Source organism: Megalops cyprinoides, chromosome 10 (assembly GCF_013368585.1).
Source record: "Megalops cyprinoides isolate fMegCyp1 chromosome 10, fMegCyp1.pri, whole genome shotgun sequence".
Taxonomy (NCBI): Eukaryota; Metazoa; Chordata; class Actinopteri; order Elopiformes; family Megalopidae; genus Megalops; species Megalops cyprinoides.
In genome coordinates, this window is record NC_050592.1 from 162,501 (window position 1) to 180,638 (window position 18,138).

Sequence of the window (18,138 nt, forward strand, 5' to 3'; positions counted from 1 at the left end):
GGGGTGCTGGGGGTCTCCATGATGATCAGGGGGCCTGCTGACCTCTCTCCTCTCTCTTTCTCCTGCCTCTCTCTCTCATCTTTCTCCTCTCTCACCTCTCTCCTTTCTCCTCTCTCTCTCCTCTCTCACCTCTCTCCTTACTCCTCTCTCTCTCTCCTCTCTCACCTATCTCCTTACTCCTCTCTCTCTCTCACCTCTCTCCTTTTTCCTCTCTCTCTCTCACCTCTCTCCTTACTCCTCTCTCTCTCTCACCTCTCTCCTTACTCCTCTCTCTCTCCCTCTCACATCTCTCCTTTCTCCTCTCTCTCTCTCCTCTCTCCTCTCTCCTTTCTCCTCTCTCTCTCTCACCTCTCTCCTTACTCCTCTCTCTCTCCCTCTCACCTCTCTCCTTACTCCTCTCTCTCTCCCTCTCACCTCTCTCCTTACTCCTCTCTCCCTCTCTCCTCTCTCCTTACTCCTCTCTCTCCCTCTCACCTCTCTCCTTACTCCTCTCTCCCTCTCTCCTCTCTCCTTACTCCTCTCTCTCCCTCTCTCACCTCTCTCCTTACTCCTCTCTCTCTCCTCTCTCCCTCTCTCCTCTCTCACCTCTCTCCTTACTCCTCTCTCTCTCCTCTCTCACCTCTCTCCTTACTCCTCTCTCTCTCCTCTCTCACCTCTCTCCTTACTCCTCTCTCTCTCCCTCTCTCCTCTCTCCTTACTCCTCTCTCTCTCCCTCTCTCCTCTCTCCTGCAGCAAGCTGACAGGCATGGCCTTCCGAGTGCCCGTCGCTGACGTGTCAGTGGTGGACCTCACCTGCCGCCTCTCCCGCCCTGCCAGCTACGGAGAGATCAAGGAGGCTGTAAAGAAGGCTGCCCATGGGCCCATGAAAGGCATTCTGGGATACACGGAAGACTCTGTGAGTGGAGGAGGGTGGGGAGGGAGGGGTGTTGCAGGGGCACAGTATGGTGTAGCTGCATGTATGTCCTGCTGCACAGGGAAGAAGCTTGGGTCCCTGTGCAGCATTCCACAGTAATGAAATCTCCAAGGGGAGCTATGACATTCAGGTTTCCCACTTGGAACAAATCCTACCCAGCATTTCTGTCGATGCCAGAGCTGAAAGACCTGGTCACAGCCCCTGGTCCCCATTTACACAATAGCATTCCATGGGTTTGGTATGAGCTTTGAGTAATAAAATGCTGAAATCATCTGTTTATAACCGCTCTAAGAACAGGAAGTGATGTCACAGTGCATGTGTCTGTGTTCTGCAGGTTGTCTCCTCCGACTTCATTGGCGACGCCCACTCCTCCATCTTCGATGCTGGTGCAGGCATCTCCCTCAATGACAACTTCGTCAAACTCATTTCCTGGTAAGCTTGTCCGGTTTACAATCCTGTTTACAAGAACACAAGAACATCTGTAGACTTGCACTGGTGCTGGACATTAAAAAGGCTTCCAGTGTGAATGAATTTATTAAGCACCTGTTGTAATACTCTGAAGAGAAAGCTACTCTTCATAGTTACATCAGGAAAGTTTTGACTAGATGGTTACATCACTACATCTCACACACAGCTGTATATACACAAGGTACGTCAGAGTTAGAAGAATCACTCAGCTCAACAGTGGCAGTCTAAATCTCCTCCTCTGGTCTTGTCTTCTTTTTATTGGTCGTGTGTGAATCTCTGCTTTCCTCTGCTTTCCTCTGCAGGTATGACAACGAGTATGGCTACAGCAACCGTGTGGCTGACCTGCTCCTGTACATGCATTCCAAGGAGTAAAACTCCTGCTCTCGTCCCAAAAACACAGCAGCTCAGAGAGACCCCCGTCCCTCTACACACTCCCACATTCTTCATAGCCAAGTCACTCCTTAGCACCCCCTCTACAAGACCAGCTAGTGTCTGTAGTAGTCTGTGTGTACGAGTGTTTGTTTTTCCTTTATGAAAGCCCGAACTGGAGGCGATTTTTGGCTTGACAGTATTTGTCTGCGTCGCCCCAAAGCATTGTCGTAGATGTTTCCATATTGGGTGTAACTATGTTATATTGGTGTTAAAGAATTACTTAAAAGTAAGGGAGAAAAACACGCAAGTGTAACTGAGCTTAAAAAGTTAATGAATTAAAGTCTTAACACACAAATGGTGTTTTGTTTGCTTGAATCTGAATGGGTTGAATTTTTGTAATTGTATTTATTTTTACGCTCATTCTAAAAAAACTGGGTGCAGTTGGTTGATTGGTTGACTGGTTGATTCTCCACAGCTGCTGTGAATAGACTATATGTACACTCAGGTGAGTGGTCAATAGGCAAAGAATGTAACATCTGAAATGAAATAATGACAAACCAAGTCACAGAATAACCACATGTTGCTTATAACAAAATGTTTTCCTACATGTTTACATATCCATTAAAAATTTAGAATGATTGCTGTAGTCAAGTAGTAGTGACCTTTGCCCCTGAGAAGTATGAATATAACACCAGACAAATGTGGTGCTATACCACATCTGTATTCCAAAGGGTTAAATCACTCGATTCGCTCGATTTCACTCGATTCCTGCAACCTGGAAGTGGATCGTTGGCCTCCTTAAGGACGGGTCCCCTTCCACAGGAGGTGTGGGTGGAGAGGGACGTGTGCTGGACTGTGGAGGACACATGGATGTGCATCATGTGGAGGGAGTGTGCAAGAAGCACACGTCGCCTCACCTCACACGTCACACATTCCTTGCAGTCTGCAAAAACGTCTCCAACATGCTATAAGCAGCCAGCGGGATACTGCAACAATTCTCAACGCAAACTTCTCTGACAACTGCACACATCTTACAGATTTTTTGTTCTGAATAGTTCATAAAGAGGTGATGTAATATTTTACATTTTCCTTAAAAACTGTATAAACTGGATTTCATAGAAGAATTTCATTTTAAGGACGAACAATTTTTCCAGCAAAATAGGCAAATTAACCCATTCTGTACTCCCCATGCTAAAACATCCTGAACAGGGCGGAGTCCTGCTAAAATTGCATAAGGAATTAAAAAAGTTAAGCAAGGTTCGCTTCCCTCATTGTGTTAAGCACCTCCTCCTTCACTCTGCATCTCTTCCTCATCTACCCTTTGCACGTCACAGAGGAATCCAGGAAGCAACGCAAGGAATCATTTCTCATGGAATATACCACAAGACTCCATTACTGAAAGGAAGACTGGCAAGTAAAGATTAGGCTCTCCTTCAAAATGGCGGAGGAATGAAAAGTGACATCTAGTGGCTACTAATGGCATCTCCTCAGAGGCCCTTTGAAAAAGGATTGAAGATAGGCAGCCTCAGAAGCTTATATTAATACACACATTATTAATAGATATTCTTAGCTGCCTTATCATTTCTCATTGCTTTTGATTTAAAGGTGTGCCAGTGCTCTTTCCTGAAATAGGATCACTGATTGACTGGTCTGAATGTGACTACTGAATGCAAAATAGGTGCTACATAACAGCTAGTGTCTAAGTGCAATAGTAATAATCATCATACTAAAGCATACTAAGAAAAGATTTAAGTACCATAACAACTAGGGAGGGATGGGGGTCATGACATTTTGGGTCACTGTCCATCCCTACACAGTAGTACCAGAGGCATTCTGTGACAGGATCTCTGTGAGGAAATTCCCTGCTATGTTTGCTTTGGTTGCTGGTCCCCGGCTGCCACCTGTTGCCCACAGACAAAGTTCTGATTTCTGTGTAATCTAGACTGTCGTAGCTAGATAAATTTCCAGCCAGCGTACCATAATATCTGGTGCTAATACTCCTCTGTAAGTAGCAAGCTTGTCCAACTAATCACCGCCCACTCACCTGCTAGAGAACTGGAACATGCTCAGCATGGTGGCGGATGGTGAGTTGGGGGGGGGGGGGGGGGGGGCAGTATGGGACACAGCCAAGCAGGGCGAGTTTTCAGTGTGCAGCATCCTCCAGCACCCAGACCGATCAGAGCTGCAGGGTACTATGACTGCAAGCAGTTTTAGGTATTAAGGTTGAATTTATGTGTGTCTGTCTGCGAAAATGGGCGGTACAAGGCACCCTTAAAAGCCACACCCCCATCCAATATCGTGGCTGATATTTACTCAGTGGAATGCATTACAGACACTTGCACTCTTTACTGCAGAATCCAACCACAAGTCTCGCAGCTTTAACAATGACACATGAACAGACACTTCTAAGAGCTTAAATCAGTTCTGTAACTGAGATCTGCCTTTTCAGTGTGTCTGCATGAATAGTAGAAGTGTGGTGTTTAAAAAGTGTTTAAGCATGGTGGATTTTATGATGGAGTCTGTGTGCTGTAGCGTACCACACAGAAACTGGTTGAAGCACCCAGACACTTCATACTGACTGTGAAATTTTGCGGTCTATCATCAGGACCAGTCAGTGGATTGAAGAGCTAAGTGGTCTGACACACTTTTTGACTGTTCCAGGACAATTGTGTTGGCTCTCTTACAGTGATGTGCCGTGTCTGGTAGGCATTTTTCATGCAGTAAACTCCTTGCTGTGTTCACTGTGAATGGTGTAACATTCTTCCCTTTGCATATAGAGGTCTAGCACATTTGTCAGTACATTCAGTCTGTCCCCTGGGCTCTGACCTTACTCTCATAGACCTAGGGTGACCATACATCCGCTTTTTCCCGTACACGTCCTTGTTTAGAGGCACATGTTTTAGGTCCCAAAACGAGGACATGTCCAGGAAAAAGAGGACGTATGGTCACCCTAATAGACCTGCTACCTGCCCAAAGGTCAGATTCTATAACATGATGATGTGTCAGTGTGAGCTTCCTTGGGCGTCTTTGCAAATGTCAATAAAGTTAAAGGTACATTGTCTTCCTGTAGACAAAGGGAAACCTACAGCTGACTGCATGTTCAGGCTGAATCAGCCAGCTCTCCTTTATCGGTTACGATAATGACAGCCACGAAAAACAGTGATCTTACCATCTGTCATTCAGTTGTAAAAACCTGACATGGACTGTTACATTAAAATTCAGGTCACAAGATCACAATCAGCATGCCTGCATTTAGTCTTTCTCGAACCATGGGACCTCATGACATCTTTCCAGACTGTGAAAGAGCATAATTAATGTCGATTGTATTGGCTTGATTCTCCTTGCTTTATTGTTTCCCCAGGAAGCCAGCGCATTTGGGCTGCATTATAATCCCAACTGTTATTTACTGAATGTTAAATATGTCTTTTCTGAAGTTAGCATCTTACATTTTGCGTTAAATGTTAAAACGTATTGCTTCCGTTTTGTGCCGCACGTTAGAAATATGTAAAAGAAACTGACAGTCCTCGGTGGCTTGCAGGCGGAACTTTGGCTGTCGTGTACCGCTTTCTCTGTAATGCGACCGGACCCATTAAAGTGTGGGACAAAATCCCAGTCAGGAACGGAACGAGAAGTCGAGAGTAAGTTGTCAGTTTCAAGATAAATTAACATATGTTTTTGAATAAAACAATAATATGTGAAATAAAAGCACAAAGCTTTGAATGGTTAAAGTGATTTCAAGTAATAAATTAATATGGTGTGAGATGTTGTACTTTACCGGATGATAGTTATCTGGCTCGCTAATTAGCTAGCTAGCTTTTCATGTGGTGTAGCTAACTGTGTAGGATACGAGCATTCCAAACTAGCTTCTAGCTACATAGCTAATTGGATGCAATGACTGACCTACTTTAGTTAAATCGTAACGTGATCGATTATGCTAACGTTAGCTAACGTGGTGTTTGATTATGCTAACGTTAGCTGCTTTCCATACTTTGACAGACAGCGGCTGAAATGTCTCTAATGTCCGTGATCCGATTGACAGGTTCGCGAGAAGCATCGGCGTCGTTACTGGACTTGTGGAAAAATGACACTTTTTCATTTCGGAAACTGTTTTGCGCTGGCATATTTCCCCTACTTCATCACCTACAAATGCAGCGGGCTGTGAGTATTACGATAGCTCATAGCTAGTTAGTTTATAATAATAATAATAATAATAATAATAACCCTGCCTGATACAGCACTTTACATGCCCATATGCATACAGCGGAGGAACTACATAAAATTTAAACTGCTGCGTGTCAGTTATGTTATTTATCAGCTATCTACCTAGCCGGTGGAGCTCATGTAGGTACCTGCCGGGGCAGGAGTCACTGCGCAGACTCCCGTCATGGAGACACATGCACGATAAGAGGGTCAGAATAATTTGTCTTTGTGCTTTCACAATGTGTACGTTCGGGTAAGACTCACGTAATCTGGGCAACTTTCCAAAAGGAGCAAAAATTATCACCTATAATGTAAATTAAAAAGATTAAAACACCAGCATATGGTTGAGTTTTTTTTTATTTCTGCAACGTGAAAGTATTTAGTAATATTTCTAAATTAACATTTCATGACATACCTTATGTTAAAGTGTCCAGTTAAACATCAAATAAACACTCCAACATAGTGCAAGAACAGAAGACTGGGCCTGTTTTCAGTGTATTTGTATGATCAGTTTCAACAAATGGGAAGACAAATTTTGATGTGTTTTGGACATATAACCATATATAACATACACCTTATATCTACCTAAAATGAGAGAAATATGTTTATTACACTGCATTATTGTAGTTTAGCAGATGTGTTTATGCAGAGCGACCTGCATCTAATAAAGCGATCTGTAAATAACAATAATGTAATGAGTAAATGATGCTAGTGTAACTCAATTATCTTTTTCCCAATAGATCAGAGTACAATGCTTTTTGGAGATGTGTACAGGCTGGGGCTACATACCTATTTGTACAGCTCTGCAAGGTAAGATTCCCCTGTCTTATTTGTCTACATGTGTTTCATGTTTCACTGTTAGTTTTATACAGAAAATGAAATTGAAGCAAATGATAGGATAAGAGCACGGAGCAGACGGAGCCGTCGGAGGATGGCAGTGATGCTCTCATCACTGCTGCGTGCTGTCCAGTCTTCCTCTGTCTTTATTTCCCTTAGTCTAATTTAACACTTTTCACATTTCCTGGTAATTTACCACCACACAGCTGTTGCTCCACTGTCTCCAGCACAGGGGTAAATGAAGTGTCTGTGTCTCCCTCTCACACTTTCCTCCTCTCAGGTGTTCCTGTTTCCAGATGCATTCTCCCTGTTTAAGATGCATTCACCTCAGGCCACACCTGTGTGGTTGTTGCGTTGTTCTTCATTCTAGATGCTGTTCCTGGCCACTTTTTTCCCCACGTGGGAGGGCGGGGCTGGTGTGTATGACTTTGTTGGGGTAAGTGGGAGTGTCAGCCTGATGTGTTGAGAGGGAACATCATAAAACTTGTTTTAGGAACTAAATCAGCAGTTATTTCTCCTCACTCATTTTTTCCAAGGTGACAAAGTGCTTCAGTCCATGTAGTCATCCACCATATTTCTCAGATCCCATTCCATACCTGGCTGTTAAACTGGCCTGCTCAGCCCTTCTCTCTCTCCTTCTGTGTGTATTGCTCATGGGACTCTTCTCTCTCTTTCTCTGTTGCAGGAGTTCATGAAGGCCACAGTGGACCTGGCAGATCTGCTGGGCCTCCATCTGGTCATGTCCAGGAATGCTGGGAAGGGGGAGTACAAGATCATGGTAGCAGCCATGGGCTGGGCCACAGCAGAGCTGGTCATGTCCAGGTATCGGCATGCAGGGAGCGAGTGGTGGAAACCAGGCTCCATCAGCCAGAGTCTCCTCTACTGCCGCTAACACTCACAGCCTCACCGGCTCCTAACTGCTGCTGCACTCTGGGATTGATATTGTACCACTTCTGTATTCAGGGCATTTTATGTCGTCGCCCTCACTATGCACACACAGTATAGTACGACAGATTGTAGCGTATTGCTGTTCTGTGATACTAATTAAATTGTGTTATGGAGGATGCTGTCATGTGTACCACTGTTCTTCTGCCTTATTTATACACTGTGTAAATTGCAGTCTTATTCATAGCAGCACAGATGGAGCACAGCACTAATATAACCTGAGATCCACACACTCCTGTGTATCATCTGAAGTTCATTTAGCACTGTTGGTTTCATTGGGTATACCACAGTCCCTACAGCAGGCTCATAATGGGTTATGTTAAGATGGGCTATCCTCACGTGACTCTGATAGATACTCAGGCTTCATGTGGAGAAAATTCCACCTCTTATCCTGCTCTCGCTGACAGGTGTATTCCTCTTTGGGTTGGTGCACGAGGGATCGAGTTTGACTGGAAGTACATTCAAATGAGCTTTGACTCCAACATCAGCCTGGTGAGTCATCTGTTCAAGACAAAGCTTTTCCTGAGGAAGGATTTCTGCTCAAGCAAATAGGTTGGTTGAAAGGGGATTTGCTTGTCAAAGTGAGGTTGTTTTATGCACCCATGCAGGTGCATTACATCGCCATGGCAGCTGTGGTTTGGATGTTCACTCGCTACGACCTCCCGAAGGCTTTCCGCCTGCCTGTCACCCTGCTCCTGGGCCTATGTGTCTACAAAGCCTTTCTGATGGAGTGAGTGTCACACCCACAACTCTCTGCATGTATTGTCGATAGAATATATTACCTGTATTGTAAATGATATATGTGTATCCCTGTATGGTCTCCCTGCTGCATCAGCCCATGCTTGTGCCCCATGTGAACAGCAGTAAATATCTGTATGCAGTTTGGAATTGCGTTGCTACATCTTTCTCCCTCCATCATTTCAGGTTGTTTGTCCATGTCTTTATGCTGGGCAGCTGGACGTCTCTCTTGGTGAAGGCCGTACTGACAGGAGCCATCTCTCTCTGCTCCCTCCTCCTCTTCATCACACTCGTACACAGCAACTGAGACACTCGCCTCCGTCCTCAGAGAGAAAGGCCACTGGGATATATTACAAAAGCTTGTGTTTCTCACATTTAAAACATCGACCAAAACAGCCATTATCTTATTTGTAGTGAATTGCTAAGAATGTTATTTAATTTTTGTATTGAGTTGGAGCACCATTGAGGAGAAACTTTCTGTTTTTATTTAAAGAATGTAGCTCTTGAGGCAGTGTGTCTCAGCCCACTCCCATTCAGCCATTCAGGATGCTGGCTGTAGGTGCTGTAACTGGCCACTGCTCAAGACTGATGTAAAAATTCACCTTATACACATGAATGGGGTTAAACTGGTCTTACTTGAGCTGGAATGATCCTCCTGTTTAAGCTTTGCCTCCCTAAGGAGGGACATAAAGGCAGTAATGTGTGTCCTCATTTTTAGGCTTCTGAGGCTGTCTGTTTGAGCAGCAACAGCTTCGTACAGGATGTGGCATGTAAGAGGTTTATTATACAGTAAAATAAAAGTAAATTCATTTCTTTATACACAAATATGCTGTAAACTGTAAAACTGGGTGTCCAAGTAACATACATTAAATAAGTGAAAAATAACTTGATGATCCACATATTTGAAAAACCAAATAATTTTTCAGCACCTGAATATGTTATAAGAAGTTTCTATGTGCATTTATAAATGCACATAGAAATATATGCATTTAGGACCAACGATTTACTATCCTTGTTTTCATCTGTGGTCAACATTTAATGGAACCTTTCACAGCTTTACAGATGTGTGGGGCATAGAATCGGCCATTTACGGTTTCGACTGGTGTTTAACAAACTGGTGGTGCCAGGAAGCTATTCTGTGTGGTGGATTTCATTTTATTAGAACTCTACAACAGTGAGGCTCTGCTTGCTACCTCCTGACCAATGGTTTAAAATGGGGTGTTGATCCGAACTGGGGCGTGGCAGTGGTCCATGGTAGGAGCGTACATAGATAATAAACCGAATAAACTGGCATGACGCAAATCAAGCGGACAGCAGCACAGTGTGCAAGTCACTGCAAAGTGTGCTAATATACATTAACAGCACCGGACATTAGAAGCTGCCCCAGATCAATCTGCAACCACAGAGCCTGGAGAAGACGGTGAAATTAGACTGGGACTGGTACCCTAACAGGGAGGACACTGTTGTTGTATACACTGTTATGAAATAACTCAAGAAGGAAGCTTTTCCATTCTGTATGGAAATATCAAAACAGAGTTTATATAAGGTGAAAGCATGCAGATTCCCGTTGCTCCCGCTACTACACACAGTGACTTGCTGTTTGCGACAATGTACAACAGGCGTTCCTACAAAAACATCCCATTTCTTTATTTTCTCTGACATATTTTATATACTCTGCAAAACAAAACAAATCTAATATAATGTCACTATTGTAATAAGTTCACATACTTCGTGACTTTACTGGTATCTGATAAAATATTTTGAGTAAGAATTGAAAAATATGCAGTACATGTTTACATAAATCCACAGCAGAGGATTTAAGTCAATGAAGCATTTACTAAGCTCTTATTCACCGTTTTCTCCCACATATATCAGGTTTCCCTGTGACACAGTGTACACTGGAGGGCAGCTTAGCCCCTCCTGTTTGTACTTCCCCCACTGAATCCCGTGAGTCCTGATCCTAATCTTACACCCCCACAGCCCTGTAACTGGCAGGACAATTACAAGATTGTTCACAGTAGATGCACATGTAGAAGTACACCATTTTTATACAAAAAATTCCTTTAAAGAATACAAGTCAGTGGCGGCTGGTGAGCTGGAAACAGGAGAAGCCCGGGCACTACCTTTAAAGTAATCTATAATTACTTTCATCCTGTTCCCCTTTATCCTCCTTGATTAACAATAAAACAAATAATTAACAGAATAATCGAGACCAATCACATAATGAGAATAAATGATTATGCTCACGAAACACCGCAGATTGTCTGAAATTTGTGTGCTATTGCGAAAGCTACAGCATGAGATTGCTTAATTAACAAAGATGGCAATTTGAATAATTAAGTGGCAAGTAATCCCAAAGCTTTCTCTTAAATGTTTCACATTATAGCTTTCTTGTGTTACAAAATTCAAATTACAAAACGGAGCTAAATTTAGTTAAATAGATTTAAATTACTGAGAATGAACTTTTTGGTTAGGTTGAGTGCAATGAACAATAACGTTCAGAACACAGACCTCACAAAAGCTGTGATGTGTCATGAGCATTTAAACGTAATTTAAATCGATAAATGCCATCCTTGTTAAACAATCTCACGTTGTACCTTTCGCAAGCACACAAACTACAATCTGCGCTGTTTAGAGAGCATAATCATTTATTTTAATTACGTGATTGGTGTCGATCATTCTGTCAGTTGTCTGTTTTATTGTTAATCAAGGAGGATAAAGGGGAACAGGTTGAAAGTAATGATAGATTTAAAGGTAGTGTTCGGGCTTCCCCGGTTTCCAGCTCACCAGCCGCCACTACTGATAGAAGTTAAAACAAACCTTAATGCTTAAAACCCTGTCATGGTTTCAATCATTCCAAATAGTCCAGTGTCCAAAATTCAGAAGAGATGGCGATGTTTTATAAGTTCCAGCTGACGTATTGAGTATGGAATCAAAGGGTCAAAATTTTGATGTGATCTAAATGAAATCCCTGGGCCTGAAGTAAAGCAAACTGAAAGGTAAAGCACAAGCGCCGTGTATTAAAGCAATGAATATTAAAAGAATCCATAAGAAGACCCAAGCAGTCAATATGATGCACAATAAAATGCGTGCAAAATCAAACTGCAGAAATCAAGTTTTACCTGTCAGCCCTGGTCTGGTCTCCTCCCCCTCTCTCCTCCCATAGTCACAACTCTGTGTACATAAACACCAGAGCAGGCACACCAACTCAATCTGGGCAATCTTCACCTTCCCTCTGCAAAACTTTACCTACTTTATGGCAACTAGCGATAAGTACCTTAATTACCATGGGCTGTTGTTACCAACTTTGGCCCATACTGAAGAAAGTCTGCAATATGCCAGGACATTTCAGGTGCAGGATGGGGATGTCTTTGCAGTCACTTATCCCAAATCAGGTAGGCTGTGGAAACGCTCCACCACTCATGTCATGTATATGGACCTGATCCAATGATTTCCTCAGAGCTCTTACACAAAATGGGTTCTCTGCTAACTATTGGCTATCCAACGAACCACATCTTCATCAGCGAATCAGCACATTTTATTATTTTTTTATTTGCATAGTCGATTTTATGATAAAATTATTATCTATTATCTATGAAAGGCAAGAGAAACAAATAACTGTAGCTAGATATTTGATATGCACAAGGCACGATTTACAAAAAATAAACTGGATATGAAACTAATGTGAGGAAATAGGCATTTTATGTCCAAAAAAAAAAAACCGGCTGTGATGTTGATGACGATGTGTACGAGTGCCGTTGCATATAAAGCGACTGAAGTGAAACTGCAAATTCTGCAGTATACTCTTCACATAAAAAGCTTGGCTGTTATAAGGCTAAAGATAGATTTTTAAGGCGTTTGGCAATAGTCGATTGCCACTCTTTCGTTCGCTCAATTTTCGTAATTTCGCACGAATCGAGCTACACCCACACACTGCGGGCATATCTAGCCAAGTACAACCTTCTTTGCCTCGTAAATCCGCTCCGTAATTCGTGGTCAGCATGCAGGCAGATGGAAAATACATTCTCTTCAAAGGGCTTCTGGTTCCCAAGCTCAGCCATTCAAGTGAAAGTTTGCAATACGCCGCAGACTTTCAGGTTAGGGATGATGACATTTTCGGAGTTACATATCCAAAGTCTGGTGAGTACGTTTAACGCGAGTTTATTTGTAAACGTTTTAAGTGTTTTGGAAATGGCGCACCAAAGGCAAGGGTTTAGATCTGCACGGTGCTAACACAAACACACGAGCTGCTACTGTCAGGTTGCATGCAGTGTGAGAATAAAGTACGTGCGAAATGATGTTCAAAAAGAAAGTTATGACATTGGCATCAGGTAGTTAATATAGTTAATATAATGCCGAATTTTAATTCGAAAATACACAAGGACGAATGTGCGTTCAAATACTGGCGTTTTAAGATGTTTTAACACACACTCTGTTCATCTTTCCCCACAGCTCATTGCTTCATTGGGGTGTAGTAATGTGGGTCGTGGTCTCCGGCAGAAGCCGTTGTTCGTTAGGCAGTTGTCTGCGGTGCAGATGCACGTCAGTATGGTGTAACTTCAGGCTCAGCGGCAGGAGGAAAATACGGAGGGGTGCTGTTGCAATCCACGGGGGTGCACAAAAAGTCATAAATACTATGTAGACAGTATAAGGAGACAAGTGGGGGGTGCAATGAGGTCCGTCTGGGGGTGCAATGCGCCGGGCATGGCGTGTAACAGTATGCGCAGGGCGCACAAGGACACTGCTACAGTGTTAAATGGTGCCAGGACTCACGGTCATTTGTCATGTGTTATAAAACCGTTGTTTCTGTTGGTCAGTTTGCTTTCCAGCTGTGACAGTATTCCCTGATATGCCCCGGTAAGAGTCAAAAACTGAAACGTATAGATTCTGACAATATTACATTTCATGTAGCGAGACAGATAGCATTTGTTGCCAGCTATCTTGTATAATGACAACTAGGTAGTGAGTAAGAAACGGTCTGTGGCACAGTCAGCAACAGTGCAAACTGTTGCTGGGTGGTTAGCTAGTAAGCACATTGTAATGGTGCACCAGTAGATTAAAATTAAAGTTCAGAATTATACTTTATGTTGGTGACCTCAAACAACCGAATTCACTGGTACTATATCAGTTCATGCTCTGTTGCCCTGTCTGCTTTTCAACTTTATAATTCCTTTTGCTCAGTCCATCTTATGGACTTTGACCCATCCATGCATTTCGACACCTCAAATAATCAGAGTAGTGCATTTCAGACCACAAAGTGGAAGGGAACATCATTGAGATCTGGTGACTGAGATGACCATTTCAAATGGTTGACATTGCTTTCATGGCTGTCAAATCTTGCACTCTTGTCCTGTGGATGGGGGGCATTTTTATCCTGGAAGACACCACTCTCATCAGTACAGAAATGCTTCACCACAGAATGAAACTGATCCCTCAGAATGGCTTTGTATTTACTGCCGTTTAGTTCCAATCGATTGTCTCTGTTGGACAGTTTGCTTTACAGCCACATCCACATTCTACAAACAGTAGCGGGCAGGAACTCAGGTTTCTGATGGCATCTCCATGGTGGTGACTGATGTCTCCTTCCTCCAGGTACAACATGGATGCAGGAGATCCTGCCGTTAGTGCTGAATGGGGGGGACCTGGCCCCCGTACACAGCATTCCTAACTGGGACCGGGTTCCCTGGCTGGAGGAGACCCGGGCTGCTCTGATCCTGGACAGCCAGCCCCCCCCACGGGCCATAGTGTCCCACTTACCCTACTGGCTCATGCCCCAGTCTTTCTACCAGTCCAAGGCCAAGGTGGGGTCCTGCTGCTGGGACAGCACCCTCTCTGTTCTGGTTATGTCAGAATTACTCTGAATATACATCTTTATATTTTCTGCCCTGCTTGCACACATCCAGATAGGAAAACATCTAAAATTTCTAACAAGGTATTTGCCTTCACATTATTAATTACAACTTTGCCACCTTTTTACTGAATTTAGGTTTATTCATGAACTGTTGCCCCAAACAAAAGTGAATAGGAACGTCCAGCCAGGTTGATTTGTGTGGATCCTGTGAAGTTTCTGCTTGGAAAGTGACAAAACTACTTTAGCAGCATATAACATGGGAAATTGTTATCTGCTCACCTCACTGAAACTCACTTTCTCACACAGGTGATCTATGTCACCCGTAACCCCAAAGATATTGCAGTGTCATCCTTTCACTTCCACAAGATGGCTAGTTTTCTCGATGACCCTGGAACCTTCGACGAGTTCCTGGAAAAATTTCTCTCAGGACAGGGTGAGGGATGGGGGGGGTCGCAGGGGTCGGTGAATACATTGCCACCATTGTTTCATGGTCCTGGTAATTAGGAATAGCAATGATAACTGGCTGAGCAAAATGGTATTTTTGTGAACTGATTCATAAGGAAACAACTTCACTGTGCATATTTTAGCCTTTTATTCATGTTCCCCTTTTAATATGTTGGTTTACTTTCAGCAGTACAGTATTTAAAGCTGGAGACACGCCGGATGGTTGGTCTGAATCTGTTGGTCGGGCACTCACAAGTTATTCAGAAGGAGATACTGAATGTGTCTAAGATTCTGCATAGCTGTATAGCATGTCCAAGTGAAGAGATTTAACTTTCCAATGACATTATGTTTACAGTACTTTTTGGAAAGTGGACAGATCATGTGAAAAGCTGGAGAAACCCTGATATTGAAGATAGGATTCTCTATGTGACATATGAAGAAATGGTGCAGGTGAGCCTCTCCAGTCTGCAAGAGCACTGCAGAAAATGGGCACGCCAGCTGTCCCCTAAGCTCTGGTGTCAGGAGCTAACACAGCTCAGCACCGCTATGTGTGAATTCCAGCTTTCACATGCTGTATTAGGTTAACAAACACAGCCTTTAATATACTCAGGCCTCCAGGGCAGTCCTGAAAAATGCAGACAGAATGCAGCTCTCCCTCAGCACTGGACTAACAGCTGCTCTCCCACAGGACCTTAAGGGAGTCTTGTCCCAGTTTGCACGATTCCTGGGCCGAGAACTGACTCCAGAGGCCCTGGAGAAGGTGGCCAGTCACTGCCAGTTTAGCAGTATGAAGAACAACGCCATGTCCAACTACTCTCTGGTACCACAGGAGATCATGGACAGCAGCAAGTCCCCATTCCTCAGGAAAGGTAGGAGCCAATCAGCATGGAGGAGGGTCACTGGCAGGACCTGATTTAATCAGGGGAGCTCTGATTTTCAGAGTAAGGGGAGCTCTTTGATACTCTAACTGACCATTGAAAACAGAATCAGTGCAGGAAATACACAGTGAAGTGTAGAATTTTCAATTAAACTGTAGCTGAAAACTTTCCATAATCTGTACTTTCAGATTCCTGTTTATTTAATGATCAATGTATTACAGAGGATCTGCTCATTTAGAGAGGATCTTCGTTTTATGACGTTCTCTCTGCAATTCTTTGTATCAAACAAGTAAGTTATGAAGAAAGACTCAAGGCACTTGGTATGTCTAGCCTAGAAACATGTGCAGTCAGGACAGATTTGATTGAGGTTTTTACATTTTTAAAGTGATAAATAAAAAGGACTGCAGAATATATTTTAATATTAATATTGTCAGCAGAAAAAGGTAGTAATTAGTACATTTCATACTGTTACAAAGAAGTGCATTTCCTCTCAGAGAGATGTAGATTCATGGAATAGCTTGCCAGGATTTGTAATGGAAGGAGAGACATTGAGTGTCTTGAGAGACACGCTGACTAGGCTTGACGCAGTGCTATATAAACTTTAGACTGTCAGAACAATGACATGCATAGCTGAGCTGGAAGACCTGTGTGCGAACTTAGGCCAGCGGCCCTGAGGTGCAGTGTGTGTTCCAGAAGTTCATTCTCCAACATAAAAACTCCTCTGAATAACATTTAAAAAGGAAAGGTCTCCAGTAGAAGCACCTCTATTGAGAAAATGTTGAAGCCAATCATTGTAGCACATACAAGCATAAAATTCAAAAATGCCTGTTGAAATGATGTCAGTGTGAATCTGAAAAATGTCTTCCACATTGTTTATGTGGAACATACTAAATTATATGGGTGCTGTAAATAATGTGAAAATAATTTCCTTATGTTTTCCTGCCTTTTCAAGCAGTTGCCATTGTCATCTGGGTGTTTATCAGCAGCTATGAGAAGCTCTAATTTGTTGAGTGAGATATTACATTTTTTAAAAAGTGCAAAGTGTTGAATCAATGTGAATGTTTTGCTTTTTGTTTATTTGGAAAGGAAAATACCCCTCTGTGAAGTTTAGGAGTAGTTGGTATGCAGTTATGATAAGATCACACCATACTTTGCTTTCCAGCTCAGTTTAATGTTGTTAATTATCTCAGCTTTTCCTTTTAAAAAGGGGATAAGACTCACCGTCCCATTGGATAACCAGCCTTTCACTCAACTCCGTCTGCATGAGAGGGATATTTCCCCAAGTTTGCATAACAGGCAAAATATGATCAAATTATGCACTGTAATGGAAAGCACACAAAAAAGTGTCAAAACATTTTGCATGTCAGAAACATTCCATAATATTTAATACAGGTTTAATAAGGTCTCTAAAAAGCAGGTAGCAAAGGGAGAGAGAAATGGCCCCAGGGTTGAGCTGGCTAAACTCTACCTGCAGATGCAGGTACTACAGGTATGATGGGAAGCACTCCTAACAGGTAACTGTTGTGTACTCAGAATGGAATGAAACAACATTGTTCTCACATCTACCTGGTGGCAGTACAGTCTTTTCTTTTTTGTTTCAGGAATTGTGGGGGACTGGAGAAACCATTTTAGTCCTGAGCAGGAAGCCAGGTTCTCTGCCATCGTAAGAGAGGAGATGAAGGGAAGCAGCTTCCAGTTCTCCTGGGACAAGGAGTGAAAGGAGCAGAGCACCTCCATTAGCAGTTAGAGCTGATATCTTATGTAGCTAAAATAAAAAAAAAATCTTAATGCTTTTTTGACAAGTCACAGTGCTCAGATATTAATCTGAACTAGAAGTTTAAGATGAAAGTAACTATGTATCTGGAAGTTAATGCTCAATATTTCTATATTTCTTACTTGGCTTTGGCAGCTCAAAGTATCTTCAGAGGATAATTGCAGTTTTTATTCTGTCATTTAAGACGTTTACACAAGTGTTTGGATCTGTTTTTCAGCCTCAGACAGATCCTTCAGATTAAGGCTTTAACCTTTTAATGAGCTTTTACAAATTAAATCATTATTACTTTCGAATGCCAGCCTCTGAGTGATGATTGGCCGTCCGGGGAGCCTGTTCTGCCCCCTGTTCCAGCACCTTTCCGGAGGAGGAGATTGAATTACCATCATAGATGATGCAGGTCGCAGGTCACCAAGCCCAAAGGATAGGAAAAATGGTCATTTAGGGTGAGGGGTCTGGTTATGGTCTTATGCGGCTTGAGGCCCATGCCAGCTCCACCCTGCAGCCACATGTTCTGTAAACACATAACCACTGCTTTAAGTATTACTCAGTCTTGGAAGCAGAAGCAGATTATAACATGCATGTGAAATAATGGCAGTTAATCAGACACAACATGTGTTACTGAGAACCCAGTTACCATTGTTTCTAAGCAACAGTGGTGACTGGTACCCTGGTGCCCCAGCAGCAGACCCCCGTTTCCCTGTTAAAGCACTGAGCTCCA

General features: G+C 42.9%; 3 protein-coding genes across 4 annotated transcripts in view; all 3 read left to right on the top strand.

Moving 5' to 3' along the window:
• The window catches only part of gapdhs (glyceraldehyde-3-phosphate dehydrogenase, spermatogenic), a 15,042-nt gene extending 12,934 nt beyond the window's left edge, over positions 1-2,108 (top strand). Inside the window, exons 9-11 of the mRNA XM_036539889.1 lie at positions 733-895; positions 1,248-1,345; positions 1,684-2,108. Coding sequence (XP_036395782.1) covers positions 733-895; positions 1,248-1,345; positions 1,684-1,753 — 331 coding nt within the window. The 3' untranslated portion in view covers positions 1,754-2,108. The remainder of the gene's footprint in view (positions 1-732; positions 896-1,247; positions 1,346-1,683) is intronic.
• A 3,219-nt stretch (positions 2,109-5,327) lies between these two features.
• Positions 5,328-9,320, top strand: tmem147 (transmembrane protein 147). The gene is made up of 8 exons (XM_036539265.1): positions 5,328-5,391; positions 5,793-5,911; positions 6,694-6,763; positions 7,161-7,226; positions 7,476-7,612; positions 8,143-8,227; positions 8,344-8,465; positions 8,660-9,320. Exons 2-8 carry the CDS (start codon positions 5,835-5,837, stop codon positions 8,778-8,780), a joined length of 678 nt encoding a protein of 225 aa, XP_036395158.1. The 5' UTR covers positions 5,328-5,391; positions 5,793-5,834; the 3' UTR covers positions 8,781-9,320.
• Positions 9,321-11,680: 2,360 nt separating this feature from the next.
• Positions 11,681-17,710, top strand: sult2st3 (sulfotransferase family 2, cytosolic sulfotransferase 3). 2 transcript variants are annotated; one of them, XM_036539196.1, is made up of 6 exons: positions 11,681-11,868; positions 14,066-14,274; positions 14,631-14,757; positions 15,124-15,218; positions 15,457-15,637; positions 17,248-17,710. In XM_036539196.1, the coding sequence occupies exons 1-6, from the start codon at positions 11,730-11,732 to the stop codon at positions 17,361-17,363; spliced, it is 867 nt and encodes a 288-aa protein (XP_036395089.1). In that variant the 5' UTR covers positions 11,681-11,729; the 3' UTR covers positions 17,364-17,710. The 2 variants fall into 2 exon arrangements, with proteins under 2 accessions (XP_036395089.1, XP_036395090.1); XM_036539197.1 differs by lacking the exon at positions 11,681-11,868 and adding an exon at positions 12,212-12,613.
• Positions 17,711-18,138: the final 428 nt, after the last annotated feature.